The sequence below is a fragment of the Pyxicephalus adspersus genome, chromosome 7, assembly GCF_032062135.1.
Source record: "Pyxicephalus adspersus chromosome 7, UCB_Pads_2.0, whole genome shotgun sequence".
Lineage (NCBI taxonomy): Eukaryota > Metazoa > Chordata > Amphibia > Anura > Pyxicephalidae > Pyxicephalus > Pyxicephalus adspersus.
In genome coordinates this window covers 67,978,614-67,998,617 of record NC_092864.1, presented here as the reverse complement: position 1 = coordinate 67,998,617, position 20,004 = coordinate 67,978,614, and the positions used below count along the sequence as shown (strand labels likewise).

Sequence of the window (20,004 nt, the reverse complement as noted above, 5' to 3'; positions counted from 1 at the left end):
TGGCTTTCTTTTCCCCAGGCAACCCAATTCACTCATCCCACTCTGACCTGTACGACTGTTTATTCTGCAGCCACAGTTCCCTCCTTGTATGATCTGTTGCCTTAGTAGGCATGCCCATTTCTCTCTTACCGGTTCCCTTCTAATGTCATCTAAACTCTTTTCTTTATTGTATAAATGCCACCATGATTCAGACATTGAGCCATTTAATCAATATACATGATTTCCTGGCTGCATTCAATAGTCATATATAGTAATTTGTCTTACACCTTCCTTTACTTATTATTATTTTGTATTTATTGCCATTGCCTGGTATGGTAATAGTAAAACTAAAAATTAAAAAAAAAAAATATTTGGTCCACAGCCTAGGCATCTAGAATTGGTAACAGGCGTTAACTGTTTTTCTACCTTACTACCAGTGTGAATTCAGCCTAACTTCAGATGTGGCGGTGTAGGAAACATAAAATGTATGTGAAATTGGGGGACACATGCCTAAACCCCTACAAAATTGAATTATGGCATCATTAGAACATCTAAAACTCTACATATCAAAATGCCCTGCCCTGTTACACACATCTGTTCTCTTCCCTACCTTGAACCATAATTTCTCTAGAATGGAGAGGTGCAGGTAAACACAAATATAGGTACAAGTGGAGAACATTCATGACTAACACCCCCCAAACTTTCCTCACGATGGCATCATTACAACGTAAAAATCTCTACCCATCAAAACACAGCTCCCTGTTACACATGACTGTACCCTTACAGTACCTAAACCCCAAATTTGTTTCAGTGGGGAGAATTTCAATGTTCTAATGATGCCATAGTGATGGAATATTGGAGGATGTTATCCAGAAAGGTTCCCCACTTGTATGTACATCTTTTTTTTTTTTTTTGGACATTGAGCATCACCTCTTTGATTTGTTCAGAGGATAAGAGCTGCTGATGACAGGTGGATGAGGGAGGCACAGCTGCCAGGTGCTTTGCCCACCAGATAGGGGCTGGGGAGATTTACGAGTTTCTTCCATTGGCATAATTATATAGCCACAGGGAGGTATTTATCAAACATTGCTTTGCTTACCTTGATTAAATGCTAGAGATCCTTTGTTGTAATGCTAGTATACAAAGGTTAGATTCATTTTTTTTTATATTTTTATCCCTTTAGGTCATTTTGCAAATAATGCGATGAATATTAGGTACAAACATACTTTATCTTCTTTTTATATTCCTAGTTATTCAAGGTTTGATTGAAGCAAAATCTCCTTACCTTGAAGAGTTCTGGACTGTCCTGCTCTCAGTCAGTGTAGAAACCACATCAAGGTTACCAGACACTGGCCCAGCTACTGTTGTGACTTCTCTACTACTGCAAGAAGAGGAAGAGACCCCAGAAAAAGAAAGAAGTTGGCAAGTAGATCTAAATAGCGCTAATGTGCTTCAGTTGTCTAGGCTTGTATACATGTTTATGTTGAGGTAACATCAGCATTATTGCTCTGTAATTCTGTGTTTATTCCAAACTTTAGGTAAAAAGTTAAACCCATATCTGTGAACTGCTTTACCTGCCAAGGTATGTGTAATTGTTTTAACACTGAGACGATGGATATGGAGAGCTCACCACTGCATTTACAGCAATACAGCTTAGTCATTTACTGCCCCATCTTTATTTGGATAATAAATAATCAGCTCACTGACAGCAGACAAAAGTATGGACATCATTTTTATTAAACATAGAAATTAATAGCATCAACATATCTGAAAAAAAAACAAAAAACATTTACCATCTTAAAATAACACAATACATGAAAAAAATGATAATGTAAAAAGAACAAAATGGTCTTTATCCAGAACATCCTCTGCAGCCACAATGTGTGCATTCAATAATTCTCCCCTGAAACAAAGAAATATTGTGTTACTTTACAAAACTTTACAAATTGTAAACCTACAAATATACTAATTTTCTGCCATAGAAAAATTAAATGAACTGGATGGGCATTATTATTTCTGCATGGAAAGAATAAACATACTTTATTACAAATATAAGCGAGAATTCCCATAATCTATCATTCTATCACCATCAGCTATGAAGTTACATTATCTAACATTGAGAAGATTGGTTTAAAAATGAGTATTTGCAATGAGTGCATATTTAACCGACCTATCATTTACAGTATATTCACAATGCCGAGATTTGAGCCTCAGTGACGTGAACATAAGGGTAAATCTACCCCAGGATAGCACTTTAACTGGTATCAAAGTGTAACAAAAATAACACTACAGATATGGTTCTAACCAGGATTGTCAGCAAGTTAGGCCACAATCCTGTGAGGGAGGATGAGGAGCAAAGTATGTAGGTTTTTTGAGGTGTGTCCTTAACTGGCTAAGTAACCATGTTAAGCAAGAAGTGGCCTTGAATGGCAACAAACACCAGGCAAATTAAAAAATTAAGGCAGGTTCACATCTGCTGATCATTCTCCATTTTGTATCACTCACTGCAGCTCTTCTTAATTCCCTAAACGTTTAGCATCTCCCAATGTGGTAGCATTTTCTGGCATGAGGATGCAATAAACGCACCACAACCTCACTGCCCCTGTGATAAAGCCTTTAGGTTCTATCTAACTGACAGCTGTGGGCAGCACAGATAGTCCACTCAAAGAACAATATACAAAAATTACTAATATACTATTTAAAGCCTGAAAAAAAGACAGACTTTACACTGAACAAATCTGGGAGCAACATCAGTACTGCCAATACCTATTAGACTGATGTCTCTTCTCATATGGCGATTCTAATTATCACCTTTAATTCCAAGCCCAACCAATGTGGCATAAGGACTTTTTGACTTGCACTACGCAATGCTGTACATACACACAATCTATTGTATGCTTAGGGACTGGTTAGGAAGACCCTCATTGGGATAAGCAAAGAACCAGAGGTGAGGATGTCCATAGAGAACAGTGCTGGAGAGCAAACCTAACCTAGGCTGTATTTACTTTAATAGTTGCTACCCTGAGGTACCCTTTAAAAGTTGCTAGACTGAGGCAGAGATTGGCTATTGTATAATGAAAGTTCAAGCCTGAGAACACGACAGTAGTCCTAACTCTTCTATCTAAGGATGGGAAACAAAATGTGCCTATTACTTAATTTAGAGGAACATAAGGCTTAAATCATGTTTATTCAACAGTCAGATGAGTGGGCAGCACAGTGGCTCAGAGGTTAGCACTCTTTGCTATCCTTTACAGTGCTAGGCAGTTAGGTTAATTGGCTTCCCTTAAACTTGACATTAGACTGTAATAACATATGACTATGGTAGGGACATTAGATTGTGAGCTCCTATGAGGAACAGCTAGTGACATGACTATGGACTTTGTAAAACGCTGTGTAATATGTCAGCGCTATATAAATACTGTGTAATAATAATAAAATAATAAAGAGTGGAATATTTACACTGCAATTTCTTGTCAAATTGAACACATTCTGAGCTAGTATAACTTTATGACTTTACAAATGTAAAAGTAGCTTAAATGGGCCATAAAACATATTGATCAGATGAATTATATCAACATTGCTCGATTTTACATGTACATCTTAAAAACTTATTTCAAAGACACATTCCGTTTCACAAATAATTTAATTTAAATATTTGTAAAAAATGAAAAGGCAAAAGTTCTTACCACTTCAAGTTTGCTCTTGGGGACCCGACAAATGCAGTTGGTTCCAAAATTTGTGTCTCTAGTCTGTATGCAACGTAGGCAGCACAAGTTCTCATATCCTTGTTTTTTCCATTTTGCAATAAGATTCTTGTCAGCATACCCTTCTCTGATACAATAATCGTACAATTCTAAAATACAAATAGCAAAGAAAGTATTAATGTTTCTTATTTTAACAATGCAAAGGGCAAAAATTTTACAAGAACGGACACTTTTATTGTAGTACTTGCTAAATGAATGCTGAAGCTTAAAAAAAAATACTCGGTAAAGTATTCTTTAGGACATTTCCAGACAGAAAAAAACTCTTTAAAAAGACCTCATCCCCATTACCCTACTAACCATTAGCAATTTATTTAGTGGACAAAACATTTTATCTGACAAAGGTGGGCTTGTTCCTAATCACCTAATTTGAAACAGGGTTTAATTTAACACACAAACATAAACGTTCTCAGTTCTGTGGATTTACAAGTCATGTATAAACATAGAAATTATTTCTCAGGTTACAGACTTTCACATGCTAACATTTCAAAGTTGTAGTTTGTAGAGCATTTATTTTTTTATTTTATTTTTTTTACAAATTACAGGTAGTTCTCTGCAGCTTGCTATTAGGTTAATCATAGGTGGAAAGGGTAGTGCAGAACACTGGGAAGACCTTGCCTACATTAGAGAACCGCATACTTAGAAGCAACCTGATCTAAATTAAAACCTCAACAGCCTCATCATTGCATAGTGAATAAACATCCTTGGTCCTGATTTATTAAAGCTCTCCAAGGCTGTAGAGGTTACACTTTCATCAGTGAAGCTGAAGGATCAAGCAAACCTGGAAAGGATCCAGTGCAAGATTGAAAACATTTGCTAACAAGAAGCCTTCTGTTTTCCTAAGACGACAACCTTTAAGAAATCTATTCCAGGTTTTCTGATGAAAGTGTATCCTCTCTAACCTTGGAGAGCTTTAATAAATCAGGTCCCTTAGTTCAGTTAGGTAGTTTCTCTAGGAAGCAGTAAATAAAGCAAAAAATGCTAAACTAAAAAGTAGTAAAGTGACTCTGTAGAACATACACAATTGTGTTTACATTTCTCTTGCAGTCAATGCATTACAACTTCATTAAGCTATGATGGTCAGTAGTGGTCTGATTCTGACAAGGAAACCAAGCAATCTGATCCAACATATGATAGTTTTGTTTCCTGTCAATGATAGAATTATTAGGTCTGACCCAATCCGGCCAAGATATCAAAGCGCTCATCATCCAATCATCCAGGGGTCAGATTGAGCTCATCCGATCCAGCCGCCAGATTATGATAGCTGTCACAGTTGGACAAGGAAAATCAGGCATAGGTGTGTGCTCACTGCAAAGGTACATAAGCGTCTGATTCTCCAACAGCATTCTACTAACAGATCCTATCACAATCATTACTGCAGCTGCACATTATTGAAGACCCACAATGGCAGCTGTATAACCCCCTCCCCATGGTACCTGAACACCCTTCTATATGCATAACTCCCCTGCTTTCATCACTGTGCCTGGCTTCCATCCTCCCCCAGCTATTACCTCGTACTCTTACAAAATTACCCCAAATGTTATTTCACAAGAAAATGTAAAATTGTACAAATAATAAAGCAAACACTTTAAATGGAACATTTATACCTCTGCTTATGGCTTTTCTTTTGTAAAAGAGGTCAAAAATATAACGTGTTTTCTGATGATGAATACGAAATATAGGCCATAGAGATTCCACTTTTCTTTTTCCTTCATGAGGCTCAGTCTCCGCTGGAAAAAAATGCATATTTGTCAACAAGTACCTAAACATTGTTTACTCCTAAAACGTCCAGTGAAATTTTGAATGTGGCACACCTCAAAGAAATGGTCTCTAAAATACCTTTAATATGTTGTTGTTGTTGTTAAGTATGTTGTTATAGCAGTAATCACTCTATCCTAATATTATTTTTGTACAACTTACACATTTTTATAAGCTTGCTCTTCTATGTTCCATGTCATCGGATGTTCCCCGGATCAACATTCTTTGTTATCTTTACGTTAAAGCCTTAATCCCCAGTATATTCTGTGCTTCTAGAAATCATCCAGCTTTTTCATATAGCAATCTATAGTAGTTGCTGAAACTACTTCCTGAGGGAGCCTATTCCACATTTTCACAGACATTACAGTGAAGAATCCCTTCCTTATCCAGGGCTTAAACTTCTTTTCTTTTTTAAACTTCGTGGGAAGAGAGTTCTCTATATGGACCATTTATTTATTTATACAGGGTGATCATATCCCCCCTTATACGTCTCTTTAAGGGTGAAAAGATTCAGTTCAGCTAATCTCTCCTCATAGCTGAGCTCCTCCATTCCTTTTATTAGTTTATTTGCCCTTCTCTGCACTCTCTCCAATTCCACAATGTCCAATTTAGATATTTTAGAATAAGCCACTTGAGAAAGCTCTAAGTGACCCACTCCACTAACCCTATCTCTAACGTAATAATTATTAAGACAAGCTAATGCAGCACAAAGGTTGTGAATTGCTTTTGGTGAGTCAAACTTTATTATTCCTCTCACACACAAGCTTGGTGTGCAAGAATGAAAACATGTACTGTAATTTGGCTTCTGTTGGAACAAAAAAAAAAAAAAAAAAAAAAAAAAAAAAAAAAAGGATGATAGGGGTCCTGTTGTTCTTCATTGAGGGGATGTAGAAACTTCACAGAGCAGTCTGCATTAACTCACCTTCTCTCATTTTCTGATCAAGCTCATCCAAGGTAGGTTCGATAAGTTCCCATCCATCAGGAGGAGCCTTTCTGCTTCTCTTTACTTTCGGCATTGTTCTGACTACCTGCAAAACATTGGATTTCTGTTCAGTTTTTACTTTTGAGCACACTTTGAATGAAATATTTCATTCAATCCTAAACACAAACACAACACAAAAGTACAAAAAACACAAAAACAAAAGCACAAACATTTTTAATTCCTTGAAATTGCTTTTAACTTCTTATATCTGTATGGTATGAATAACCCTGCTCCAACCATCTTTAATGAAGCTGTCCTTTAATAAATAACCCCCCCGACCAAACCCCCTGAGTGCAGACCACCAGGTAGGTTACTCACCTTTAGCTATGTTTTCTCCAACATGCTCCTGGCCAACTCTCTGCTTCTTACAATACGCAACCTACATCATTCATATGTATAGGTAAGCTGTACGTATCAGGGACTTATGCAGGTTGACCATATGAATTAGTGGGGACAAGAACGCCATAAAGAGAAGCCAGCCAGAACCATGCCAATATAAAGATAGTGAAGATTAGCCTACGTGGGCTGCATTTACAGGATTCAGAGTATTTATTAAAGCACAAACTCTAAGGACTCTAATGTGACAACAACTATGAACAACTTGTTGGTGAACTTATATCTCAAATGTAGATATGTAGTACTCAAATGTAGTAATGGCAATAGCTATAAACGGCAATAGCTATAAACACAACCGTCAGACAAGATGATGTTCTTGTGATAACTGCTGCAAATATTAAGAAGTTAAAGGTCCATAGGACTGTAACCAATCTCCCTGGATATGGCCACATGAAGAAAATCTATCCCAATATGAGCAGAGCATTTTACATTTTAGGTCAAAGTCCATCAATGTCCAATCACTCTATTGGTTGCCTTTCCAAGTTTTGGGACTGCTTGCTTTTGCTTTATCTGACGCATTTCATTCTAGAGAGTCTGGGGAGCTCTAGAAAAGTCTTGTATCTGTGCGTGTGATGAGGTTATGAGTGAGGAAGTCAATTAGTAGGTCATTGGAGGAGTGGAGAGAGCGGCTAGGGGAGTATTGATGGGACAAGAACTGTGTAGGGATTTGAAGGCAAAGCACAGGAGCTTGAATTTGATTCTAAGGTGAAATGGAAGCCAATGGAGAGATCTACAAAGAGAAGCAGCGGAAGAGGAGCAGAGGGAAGGATGGATGAGTCTGGCTGCAGCATTCATAATAGATTGTAGAGGAGAGAGTCGGGTTAGTGGAATACCAGAGAGGAGGAGGTTACAGTAGTCCAGACGAGAGATGATAAGAGCGTGTACAAGGAGTTTGGTGGTCTCAGGGGACAGGTAGGGGCGGATTTTGGAGATGTTGCGTAGATGAAAGTGACAGGACCTGGAAATGTTCTGAATATGGGGGGTAAATGAGAGGGCAGAAACAAAGGTGTTGCCAAGACAGCGTGCCTGAGGGGAGGGCTGAATAACAGTGTTGTTAATATGTCAGGGGGCAAAATGGAATTTTTTTGGGGGGTGACCCAGGCTCTTGAAGTTCCCTATACATTAGGAGCTGAAGGATCAAAGTGACAGAGTTCACCTAATCCGTCCTCTGCTTTACACACTAATTACAAGCTTGGGAAGGGAGAAGACTCTAATGTATAAATCTGATTTCTGGGTCACATTTCATGAATTACAAGCTTTACCACAACACAGATAAAGCAAGACCCCTCATGAAACTAAAGTTCAACCAAGAGAAAGGCTCCAGGCTACACATATGAGACCCGAGTACAAGCCTACCTGCACCTGTATATAATTATTGTATAGATCTACAACGCCGCCTTACCTGAACCAAGACGGAGCCTCCCAGCAAAGCAGCTGTATGCACCGGAAGTGAACACTATTACTACTTCCGTGTGAACGCTGAGTGATGACGTCAGTGCCCACCCGAGGTCCTTCCCGAACTCAGGGCTTTATCTAAAGATGTCATAATTATTCGCCCTGCCTGTCTGATAACATCTGTCCTGATCACACGGACATGTACCGGGTATACAACAAGTATATGTCGGAAATAAGACAAGCCCGGTATGTTGAAGATCCGACAGGATGGGGGGGCCATTGCGTCAGTCAAGCTGTCTACTGTTCTGCCTGTCTGAAAATACAATTCTAATTTATGATATTGGCGATATTATTAAAGACTTCTTTTAGTTTTGTCCCTTTTTATGAAAATAGTGTAAGAGTTTAAGTTCAATAAGTAACCTTAAGAGCTGGTAAAGGTGATATTAATGTCTTTTTGGTTGGAGGCGTATAGGACTGCCCTTTGGGGGCCCTGAGCCGCGTGCCCATCAAGTTGGTGGGGGGAGAGGTAGAAGCCGCGAGCTGACTTGTTATCATGCCGAAAGGAGGTGAGGAGATTTTGCGGCAAATTGGCGGGCTGAGTGCTCGGGGGAGGTCCCGGTGTATATTATGTTCGCATGTGTAGGGTGAATGTGGGGTGGCAGCGGTAAACACAGGGAGTAGCTGTCAAAAGAATACACAAAGTTCCTGGCGCCAGATGTGTGGCTGAGGTGATCTGCTCCTGGGACTAGGCCGCTTCCAGCTGGTTGCTATTGGCAACCCTCTCCTCTATTAGAAGTACAATGTGTAATATTCCCAATGTGGACGATCCATTGTCTGTATTGTGGCCTGTGTGTGTCACATGGAGATCCTAGGAGTGTTTTTATTTTGTATTCCCTGTGCCTTTTTTTTTATTTATTTATTATATTTCCTTTAGAAGGGTGACAACGCTTCATTCTGCTGTCACTTCATGCAATAGCGTTGTCACCTGTTGGGCACAGTAGGCTTTGTTGGACTTGTGCTAGCTTTCACAGGTTGCTATTGTGTATGTATCATAACCTCATAGATCCAAATCTGCTTGTCCAGGCAAGAGGAGCTTTTGCCCCTCCTATACCTTTCCAGTTTTTTAATACAGGTAAATGCAGGCAAAGATCTGATGTACAGTTAGCATAGCATTTCATTTTTTAACTATCTCCTGCAGTGTTATCAGCCTTCCCCAGCTAACTCTGATAACGACAGGCCCTCCCTCCTTATTATTGAGGGTGGAGGTTGTCTGTAGTCTGTTCCCTTCCTGACAATGATAGGTTTGGGCTATGTACACACGTTCAATTATTGTTCCAGAAAATGATCATTTCCAGTGACCGATGAACAAACATGTCCTTCTCCACTGACAGTGTCTTTCATCGTTCATGAATCCATCAGGTGGCTGCTGTACACAAGTCGGATTATTACCTGAGACAATCCCGACCGTTCATATTATTACCCGAGACAAATCCCGACTGTTGATATTATTACCCGAGACAATCCTGACCGTTCATATTATTACCCGAGACAATCCCGACTGTTGATATTATTACCCGAGACAACCCTGACTGTTCATATTGGGTGAAATCATCTGTTGTGTACATAGCCTTAGGCTGATTTGAAATGTTTTTCTAAACTGTAAAAAATAGGTAATGGTCAAAGCTTTACCACTCTTGGCTCGATGCGTTTCGCCTATCGGCTTCTTCAGGGGATCTACAGGGATCGTTAGTTACGTTTTTTGGTTGAGTTGATCGAGGTATATACCAGGAATGTCACAAAAATTAGTAATAATGTAAATTCAATGTAATGTTTCTTGATTACAAACAAGAATGAAGTCAAGACTTTAAAGCGGAACTAAACTCAAAACCAAAAGCACATTTACCTTTAATCCCGTTGGTCGGTCTGGAGGTTTCTGCATTGGGGTCCCACGTCATCCCGGTATCTATCAGCCTAGTGCAGAGGAGGCGCCGACATCTCTCTTGTTCCGGGTTCTTCTTCCTATGTCGCCCGATCTCGCAATGTGCTGCCGCGAGATTGGGCGACGTAGATGGGGAAAAAGATTGCCGATCACACACGTGCAGTGAGATCGGCAATTTTTTCTTCCATTAATGAAAAGGGCTCCTTCTGCGCATGCCCGAAATTAGGGTATGTGCAGAAGAAGCAGCCAAGAGCCTCCCGGGATGCGTGACGTAGGTTTCCCAGAAATCGCTCCATTCTGCGGCAATCAGGACAGAAAGGGGAGGTGCTACATCCCTCTTTTTATTTTTAAAAAAGCGTGTGACACTTAAAAAAAAAAAAATATATATATATTTTGAATTAAATGGTTGTCTACCCTTTTATGTAAAGTACAAATTCTGAGTTTGATACGCTTTTAAGTACATTCTCCTTTGCATATAAAGATTGATAAATCAAGCACTTTCCTTAACAGAGTCACTTGGCACATTGTTTATAAATGTAACCCTGTGTGTTACAACTATATTCTTTTTCATCATTTATTATTATGCCACACGAATTGATGTATGTGTGTACCATTTGTCTTGAACACTTTTGTGCAGGAAGAAAAGGTGGTCACAAGGGTCGGGTGAGGCAGTATACAAGTCCAGAGGAGATAGATGCTCAGATTAAAGCTGAACATGAAAAGGCTCGGGTATGTTTACAATAAGCGATTCCTGTATTTGTTTTTTCTGTCTTGAATTGTTATTTTTACTGTTACTTGATTGCTTTGTATCTTTGCCACATTCCTAAAGGATGTCTGAAAAGCTTTCTATACCATTAAATGCTTTTATGGGGGTTTCCACTTTGTATTCAAATGAATCAATCATAATAAATAACAATATTACTATGTAGCTGCTTTGTATTAGTATTGGGCACCAACATTGTGTGTTTAATAAAATTGATCAGTAATTGAGCATTTCCTCATCCATAGCATTTAGTGGGCTGCACATCAGCCAGACAACTTACAGTGGATGCCTACTAAGCTCAATCTACATATTAGTCTTCAGTGTTCTCCCCAGCACCGTTTAGCTGGGTGCACCACCCGACACTTTTCAGCAACCACCCAGCTGATTTTCAGTGGTTACTGAAGAGCTGGGTCATAATACAAGGCCTACCACCCACCTACAATTCCTCCCCACCCGGCTTAAAATAATTTCTGGGTTGACCACTGTCAGTCTTGCACTGGAGCTCCATCAGAATGCTTGTCAGCAGTTGGATGTGCATTTATGGAGCTTTTACTTTCCCTTCCTGGGATCTGGTATTCACAGGACATAGCCCTTTTTGAGTTTTTGTGACACATTCTAGGATACCCCCTAAGGTTACGGGGTGGAAAATATACCCTTAGCCAAGTATTGGACTGTCAGTGGGTGCATCCACATCTGTTGACTAGCCTGCAGTCTTCTCCTTTTCTTGCATGGTAAAATAGGCTGAATTTGGATTTGACCTTCACAGATTCCATTTTAGGGCGGATGTGAATACTGCTCACAAAGGGGTGCAACACTCTTTGCACACAGCCACCTTAGTGTTTCCCTAGGCAGTTTTTGACAGGCTGATCAAACAGCTAATTTTTATTTTCCGCCCTGCTGCAGCAATCTCCTCAGGGTTTTTTTTTAAGCTGGATGGTAAGAAGCTGTAAGTGGGTGGTGGCCCCTGTATTGTCACACGCCTCTTCAATAACCATCCAGCCAGATGGTTACCGAGAGTGCTGGGTGATGCACCCAGCTTAAAGGGGCTGGGGGGAACACAGTGCTGGCTGTCCTCACACAACTGCTCCGTCTGTTCTTCCTATAGAGAGAGCGGTCAGTGAGAGTCTGAGCAGCCTGCCAGCTCTATGCATTCAAAGCCTTAAATTGGCGGCTAGGTGGTCCCAGCAACTTTTTCTGAACGTGACATAAAGATTATTGTTGGTGAATGCTGCACAGAACACTTATTAAACAAAATGGCATTAGGCCTGAGCTATCCCAATCTAAGGTGGCAGAGTTGTGATATGGTTGCCCTCATTACAGACGAGTTCTTCTGGTGTACTTCTGGTGTATTGGTTATCTTCAGTAAATGTTTTTAACTATGTTGGTTTGCTGGTTAAAAGATAGATCATCAAAGGTTGATGGATCAATACCCTAGCTTGCAAAACAGTGACTAGAAGAGTGTAAACTGAAGCAAAACTGATTACATCATTTGAAACATGATGTATAGAAAAAAATACCTCTGACATTTCATGACCATGTTTAACTAAATATTTAGGTTTAGATATATGTCCTAATAAACATGGAGCCACTTTATAACAAATTGGACATTTCTATACAGGAAGCAGAACTTGAGGAAGGTGGTGAAGGAGTCCCCAAAGACCCCACTAAGGAGAAGAAAGATCACAGTTCAGATGAGAGTGATGAAGACGATGAAGACTATCAGGTAAGCACCTTGTCATTACTTCCTATTAAAATCGTATCTGCTTCTTTGTGGTGTCATGGTATTGATTTGTTTGTGGAGACATATAGAGGTAAAAAGCCAAAAAAATTTGAGGTTTTCCTAAATAAAACTTTTCTTTGTCGCCTCTAGTCTTAAGCTGCTTACACACTTGCAATTTTTGTCGTTGGAAAGGATCTTTCATGATCCTTTCCAACGACAAGGGACTGCACGATGCATGAACGGTGCTGTACATACAGCACCGTTCATGCTCTATGGAGAGGGGAGGGGGAGAGCGACGGAGCGGCACCCTGCTGCGCGCTCTCCCCTTCCCTTGCATTAGGATCGGCTGTTGTCCATCGTCCGTGGATCCGGCAGGTCGGTCGTCCGGACGATGGACGACACCGACTGTACACACGGCAGATTTTTGCCCGATAATTGGCCGATGCCGATTATCGGGCGATAAAAATCTGACGTGTGTACGTAGCTTTAGTGCTCCAAGAATCTGCTTCTACCATATGTGTACCTTTCTGCCCCTTGGGTCTATTTGGTGTTTTCAGAGCAACTAAAAGTGGGAGTGTCTAGACCAACTCCCCTGTCTCAGAAAAACACAAATGTTTTCTGCCAAAAATACATTTAGTCACCCTGCCTTCCTTCAGCTTGCTGGCATGCAGTAGCACTGCAGAGTTAAATACAAATGCTCAAAAAATGTTTGGTTAACCCAATGTGTCACATGAAAGGTATTTTCTAATTAAAAAACTTAGAAGTAGAAACTGAATGTAAAGGAAAAATATGTAAGTTTTTGCATCTGTATAGTTTTTTCAGATTACAAAAATTCTTTACTTTGTCTACAGAACAAGTGTTACTATTCAAGGATTTCCCCTCCTTTCATTTCCTGTGACAGTGGTCTCCAGGAATAATAGAGTAACCCTCCCAAGGAAGGGAGCAATAAAAACTTACTTGAACACTCCTCACGATTGCATTCAGTCAAACTGGAGTGTTCTGACTACTAAAATTGTGCTCGTAAATAACGAATACTAGAGGTGTAGGAGAATCAGACAGAAATTTGCTACAGAACATTAAAAGCTAAGCTTCCAATATGTTAACAATTTCCTTTTAAATGTCAGTAAATTATTATTCAAGGTATATTCACCTTATGATGTGTGTGTGTGTATTTACTGAGTGAAGATTGCTAAAAGTCATTCAATGGTATTTTTTGCTAAAATTAGCGGTTTATAAACGATTGTCTGATATTTTATGACATAAAAAACAAAATTGTAAACCCTTGCAGGTACTTATATTTTAAGAAGTAATTTAATAGTAAAAAAGAGTAAACTCAAAAGTGCCTGAAAAAAAAAAAAAAAAGACCTCTAATTCCGCACAGCAGCCGATCGGTCCGGAGGTGTCTTCCATTGGGTCTCGCGTCGTTCTGGTATCTGTCTCTGAGACGGCGCGCCAGGTGCCACCATCTTCTCTCTTTCTGGTTTCTTCTTCCTAAGGCACCCGAGATCGGGTGACGTAGTTTGGGGGGGGGGGAATTGCCAATCTCACTGCGCATAGATCGGCAAAAGAGATCGGCAAACTTTTCTCTTTTCAGGAAAAGGGGCACCAAAGAGCTTCCCAGGATGTGTGACGTAGCTATCCTGGAAGGCTTTGTGCTCCAATTCATTTATCATAGGCGATCCGGAATTAGGGGGCAGTGCTGCACCTTGTTACACTTAAAAATAAAACAAAAAAAAACACACAAACAGAATTTTTACTTAACATAGTAACATAGGGTTTTCTACCCTTTTATGTAAAGTGAAATTTCTGAGTTTAGGTACACTTTAATTATTTATTTCTCTTTCTATGCTGCTAATAGAAATGAGTGACTGAAAATCCACAAGAAAAGGCAGAATTTTTTTATTCTTTATCTACTGTTTTTTTTTTTATAATTTTTTTTTTTACCTCATGTCTGGTACCACGTCTACAGGACAGGAAGGACAAGTTCAGGCTAGCAATATTTTACTGCTGCATCTACCGCCCCTGGGTGTCTACTGTCAAACAATAGATACTGGAGCCATTGCCGTTTCACTGCTAGGTCTTTTCATGTGAACCACCTGTAAAAAGCCTAGTAGAGCAGATTCTTTTTTTTTTTAATTTATTTTATTTAAACAACAATTGTTTTAAAAAGTGTTCACAAATGTGTTTAAGCATTTGCAAGCAGTACAACCACACAAAACTGTTTACAAAAAAGTACTATATAAATAAAACAAACCTCAAGGGGATTCAGTAGAGTGTCTGTGGCATACGTACAGTTCTTTTAATCAATGGTTTGCAAAGTGTACAGTGTTACTTTGTGATTGTTTGTGGTCCGTTACGTACAGAAAACAAAGATTCTTGCTACTGGTATAAGAACGGAATGCATTGAAGAGCTTAGACACCCTAAAAGCATCTAGCCTGTTGATCTACAAGTTATGCTGGAATATGAGGAGACTTGTCGCTGGTTGGACTACTCCAGTGGGAAAGCCGCTGTGGATACATTAATGGGCTGTAGTTGTTCCTGAGGATGCGGACTGTATGATCCGTATGATCCGAGAAATGCGTTGAACTTTCTCAGCCTGTTTGTACTTATCTATACCAGCATTGAGATCTGTATATTGATTTTATGATGTTTTAATAGTAGAGTAAATAGTAGTAAAAAATTCTGTTAACTTTTTGCAATGGTTATATGTATATTTAAACGCCTTTAAAGTCTATGACCTCTTTTGTGTATATTGTTCCAAAAACCTCAGAGGGGTTTTACCTCTTCTATGTAACAAAAAATTAAATTGCAACAATGTAAAATGTTAGTCAAAACAAAACATTATTATATATAAACATTGTAATACCTCAGAATATTTGACCTTTCTGGTCTGTGTTTAACAGCTGCTTTGCTAGTCTCTGAGTAAAACATTCTATGGTTTTTCTCATTTTAGGCAAAGCGTAAAGGAGTCGAAGGACTGATTGATATAGAAAATCCCAATCGAGCTGCACAGGCATCTAAAAAGGTTACCCAGCTTGATATGGAAGGTCCAAGAGAACTGTCAAGAAGAGAAAGGTAACTTCAACCTAATTTATATTTTATGCTGCACATTCAGGTTCTGTCATTCTGATCTTGGCTTCAGTATAAGTGAGTCATTTACCTGGGAAAAAGACTTTGCCTTGCCTCATGCATTTACCACATCCATGTGTCCATAAAAACTTTAACTCGAGACTCATTTATTTTCACTATACTAAATATGCATTTTGTATATTGATTGAAAACACCCAGCATACAAGGCATTCCATCACTGTCAATGACAGTAAGTGGTTGGTGTTTAACACTCTGCAATCCAACAGCTATATGAAGCCTGATGTCTGCATGGTAAAATTTGACTGCACTTTATATGTTTAGCACTATTGCAGCTTGACCGATACAGAAAACACTGTTACCAGTCAAATTTTTGACACTGGGCCAATCAGTTCTCTCCAACCCTCATACATTTCTCACCTATATGCTGTGCTTCAAATAAGCATTCAGTACCATGCTAAAGTATACCCTTACAGGCAGAAGCAATTGTGAAGAGCATAGGTGCCTGTTCAGACGTTCTTTGTCTGGGTACAGCCCAGGACAATGTGTTTCTAGTCTGTGGAGAATCTCCTCTCCTCATTGTCCCTGTTGAATAACTGAAAGGTTTGCAGGAGATCAACAAAACCTCAGATTCACTGTGTTTATGTGGAGAATGGTGGTCCTAGATAACCTGACTTAAATTATATAAACAATAAATAAAAATTTAATAATCAACCTGATATGTTTCAGAGTCGTAAGTAAAATGAGTTTTAATTCATATTAAGTTGGTTTTGGAGCTGCCCGACATTGGCTACAAAAGAACTGGTTTAAGCAAATTTAAATCCAAATTAAAGCACAAATTGTCTATTTGTTTTCTTTACTGTCTAAACAGCTCGGAGGCCAAAAGCTCAATACATCTCATTATGCTACCACTCTGAGCAAAAAGTACAGCTTATTTTAGATAAACATTCACCTATGCTGATATACGAAAGGACTCTGAGACAACCATTGAACCCACAGACATTAAATCTGTGCTGCTTTTTTACTTCCCTGCAATTTACCTGAAAGAAGATGTGCTCAGGGCCGATATCGGACGAGAATCTGGTGTGTACAGCGCCCGTCGTCCATCGTCCGAATGACCATCCATGGACGATAGACGAACAATCCTAATGCAAGGGAAGGGGGAGAGCACGCAGCAGGGTGCCGCTCCATCATTTCTCCTCCTCCCCTCTGCTTTAGAGCAGAACGGTGCTGTATGTACAGCACTTGTTCATGCATCATGCAGTTCTTAGTCGCTGGAAAGGATCATGAAAGATCCTTTCCAACGACTATAATTGCATGTGTGTATGCAGCTTAACTTTTGTCACTGTGATAGTAGGTGAGTGGAGCCCTCTGATAGTAGTGAAACCAAAGAGATCACGAGTAAGACACACATTTCTGACACAGAGCTCTTTGATGTTTTTACCTCGAGTCTGCTGGTGCTCTGAGCCAGCTCAGATACAGATGAGGGAATATATCTCCCTAATCTGCATCTTTTAGACACAGAGGAGACACCAGGTGTCTAATAGACATGTTTTTTTTCTTTATAAAGAAAACCTGTGGTCACAATAAAATAAAGATGCTTAAATGGTAAAAACTAGTGTTGTATCTTCTTATACTTTCCATTTCCCCCTATGCCTTAGCTTTTATTTAGGCAAGTTGCCCATGCAGCCGTTGTCACACTTACCTGTTCCTCACTAAAGCACAGGCATCTCTCTCCTGCACATGTGGGCAGTTCTGATGCTGGGCATGCCTCTGTTTCCAAGCTTTATCAACTCCGTCCATGCTGCTGGCCAATCAGAAAATAGCCTCTTAACCAGCCCTGGCTATTTAGCTTGCTCACAGATTCCATTTGTGTTCTTCCAACAAGTTGTGTCTCCTGTGAACTAGTTTCTATACACCTGCTGCCTAATCCAATGTTTTCTGTGTCCAGCTCCTGTGTTATCCCCTCATTGTCCAGTCTGTTGGTTTCCAGCCAACTTCCCTGTGCTGTTCCTGTCTGCCTATCCTTGCTTCTCCTGTGCCTCCTCCTGTTTCCAGTGTTCCCTGTGCCTGCAGTGGGCCTTGTTATTGCCGTCTGTCTCCTGGATCCCTGGCTTTTGACCCCTGGCGCGTGACCAGACCTCTTTTGCTTGCTGCCTGTCTCTACCTGGCTTTCCTTGACTATTCTCCTGCCTGGTGATTTGGTTACCGTCCTTGCCCACCTTGGTGTGCCCAAGGACCGCAACCTGGCCATAACCAGCAGCGCAACCTCCACACCATCAGAGGCTCTGGAGAAGACCTGGTTACTGCCTAAACTCTGCACCTTGGCCCTTCTCAGTGCTTGCAACACCTCCATACGCCCCCTAGTGGCGCTGTCTCTCCGTGCGTGACAGCCGTTATGGGATGGCTGCTGAAAGATATAATATATGATAACTGCCCAGGATGTCACCATGCAGAGGGGGTGGACATTACTGGAATTGAGCATTGTTGAGTTTGCTCCACAGAGAGTACAGGTAAACGGCAGTTGGTGTGTTTTAGGCTTTGCTCAAAACGTGCAGCATCTCGTGTGCTGTTTTTGATCCCCCTTTTCCCTCAGTTTACACAGAGGACATGACAAAAGAGAAGTTAACTCAATTACTTTACTACTCTTTTGAAACAAAGATCTTACCTGGTACTTCCTGAAATGAAGAGGCATTGGTGATTGACTTCATCAGGACTTTTTTTTGTGTGGGGCTGGGGGGGATGTCGGGACAGTCCTTACATCTACGTAACGTCCACTAGAGTGACTTGGTGCTGTGGAGCTAAAGAAGACAGTAATGTAGATAAAGGGAAGCAAGTTCCCTTCGGGGAGGGTGGTGGTAAAGTTAATTTTTTGCTCTTTTTAAAACACGTTTCCTTCGAGTAGAGGTGAGGTTTTGGTGTGCAGATTACCTCAGCCGAGTTTGCTTTCCTGTGCATTTTTATTTTTTTGCAAGCTGCATACCAGATACAAGTTTAATTATTAGTGTGTGACCAGTTTATATTGTTCTGCCTTATTATTTTGGCTTTTTTCCCAACAGGGAGGAAATAGAAAAACAGAAGGCAAAAGAACGTTATATGAAAATGCATTTAGCAGGAAAAACAGATCAAGCAAAGGCTGACCTGGCGCGTCTAGCAATCATTCGGAAACAGAGGGAAGAGGCAGCAAAAAAGAAGGAGGAAGAAAAGAAATGTGAGTTTATTTCCGTTATTATTTGCATATATGAACATGCATATATGCATATTTGTTTTATGATAGTTGAATATAAGTCTCTAAGTTACAAAAGCAGATTTTTTTTTTGCAAAAGCAAAAAAAATCATTTTTTTTTTTTTGTTTTACTAATACTCAGCCTAAATAGTGCCATACATTAATCTCCGGTAACAGATGACAAGATATTTTACCATCCTTAAAAGCTTTGGAAATCTGATTTGACCATCAAAGGGATGGGAGAGTAGTTAGAAAATCTCCCTAACAAGCATCTTTGACTGCCTAAGGTGTTTGTTATAGATGCAGTTGTAAATCTGTTTATTAATCTTATCTGATGTTTAAAATCTAGATGATGCCTTTCTTATTTGACTGTAATGTAGTCTAGGCAGATAAAAAAAAAATAAGCATAGTATGTTTGTTTTTTTTAAAGTTTAATAATGCAAATGTACATTAATCTATATATTTGTTACAGTAAAAGATGGAACGGGAGCAGCAGTCAAAGGATTGCAATCAATGTCCCTGAATAAATAACTACTACATCATGGAGACCACAGCCAGAGGATCCTTGGGCCAGGGCAGCTTTATGGTCTTGTAGACTATTGTCTAGCCATCTATCTGGCCCCTTGAGTGTCCACAACATACTATCTCTGATAAAGCTGGTGCAGCATTTCCAGGCTGAGGATACTGTTATGAAAGACTGGACATGCTATGTGCACGTATTTATTTTAATGCTGAGTGTTTGTGGAGATTGGGTCCTGAAGGAGGGGAATAAAGGTTGGAATTCAAAGTAAATTGTTTTTGTTTTTTTTGTTTTTTTCTCTTTTCTTTACCTTCATTAAAGTTCTTTTAACTGGAAAAAATAAATAAATAAGTGGTGCTTACTTTGAGTACAAATCACATTTTAAAATGATCATATTATTTAAAGATCCTAAAATCTTGAATAATTCTGTAGAGGTAAAACTTGTCAATAAAGGAAATGAGTGGAGGTATGGAGAAA

At 39.6% G+C, this 20,004-nt stretch overlaps 2 protein-coding genes across 2 annotated transcripts; one reads left to right on the top strand and one right to left on the bottom strand.

Moving 5' to 3' along the window:
- Positions 1-1,698: 1,698 nt before the first annotated feature.
- BUD31 (BUD31 homolog) lies at positions 1,699-8,425 on the bottom strand. Its single transcript, XM_072418858.1, has 5 exons — positions 8,279-8,425; positions 6,421-6,526; positions 5,348-5,470; positions 3,666-3,832; positions 1,699-1,882 (listed from the first exon to the last, which is right to left on the bottom strand). The coding sequence occupies exons 2-5, from the start codon at positions 6,512-6,514 to the stop codon at positions 1,832-1,834; spliced, it is 435 nt and encodes a 144-aa protein (XP_072274959.1). The 5' UTR covers positions 6,515-6,526; positions 8,279-8,425; the 3' UTR covers positions 1,699-1,831.
- A 318-nt stretch (positions 8,426-8,743) lies between these two features.
- PDAP1 (PDGFA associated protein 1) lies at positions 8,744-19,799 on the top strand. The gene is made up of 6 exons (XM_072418857.1): positions 8,744-8,837; positions 10,848-10,939; positions 12,592-12,696; positions 15,648-15,769; positions 18,841-18,992; positions 19,480-19,799. Exons 1-6 carry the CDS (start codon positions 8,825-8,827, stop codon positions 19,536-19,538), a joined length of 543 nt encoding a protein of 180 aa, XP_072274958.1. The 5' UTR covers positions 8,744-8,824; the 3' UTR covers positions 19,539-19,799.
- Positions 19,800-20,004: the final 205 nt, after the last annotated feature.

Bases quoted from the DNA above. Each gene is read 5' to 3' on its own strand.
- BUD31 (XM_072418858.1), bottom strand. From the start codon at position 6,514: ATGCCGAAAGTAAAGAGAAGCAGAAAGGCTCCTCCTGATGGATGGGAA. The intron at 5,471-6,420 runs GTGAGTTAATGC...ATTTTTTTCCAG, and splicing joins TGATCAGAAAATGAGAGAAG to CGGAGACTGAGCCTCATGAA. The intron at 3,833-5,347 runs GTATAAATGTTC...TTTGTATTTTAG, and splicing joins AAGAAAAGCCATAAGCAGAG to AATTGTACGATTATTGTATC.
- PDAP1 (XM_072418857.1), top strand. The intron at 12,697-15,647 runs GTAAGCACCTTG...TTCTCATTTTAG, and splicing joins AAGACGATGAAGACTATCAG to GCAAAGCGTAAAGGAGTCGA. The intron at 15,770-18,840 runs GTAACTTCAACC...TTTTCCCAACAG, and splicing joins GAACTGTCAAGAAGAGAAAG to GGAGGAAATAGAAAAACAGA.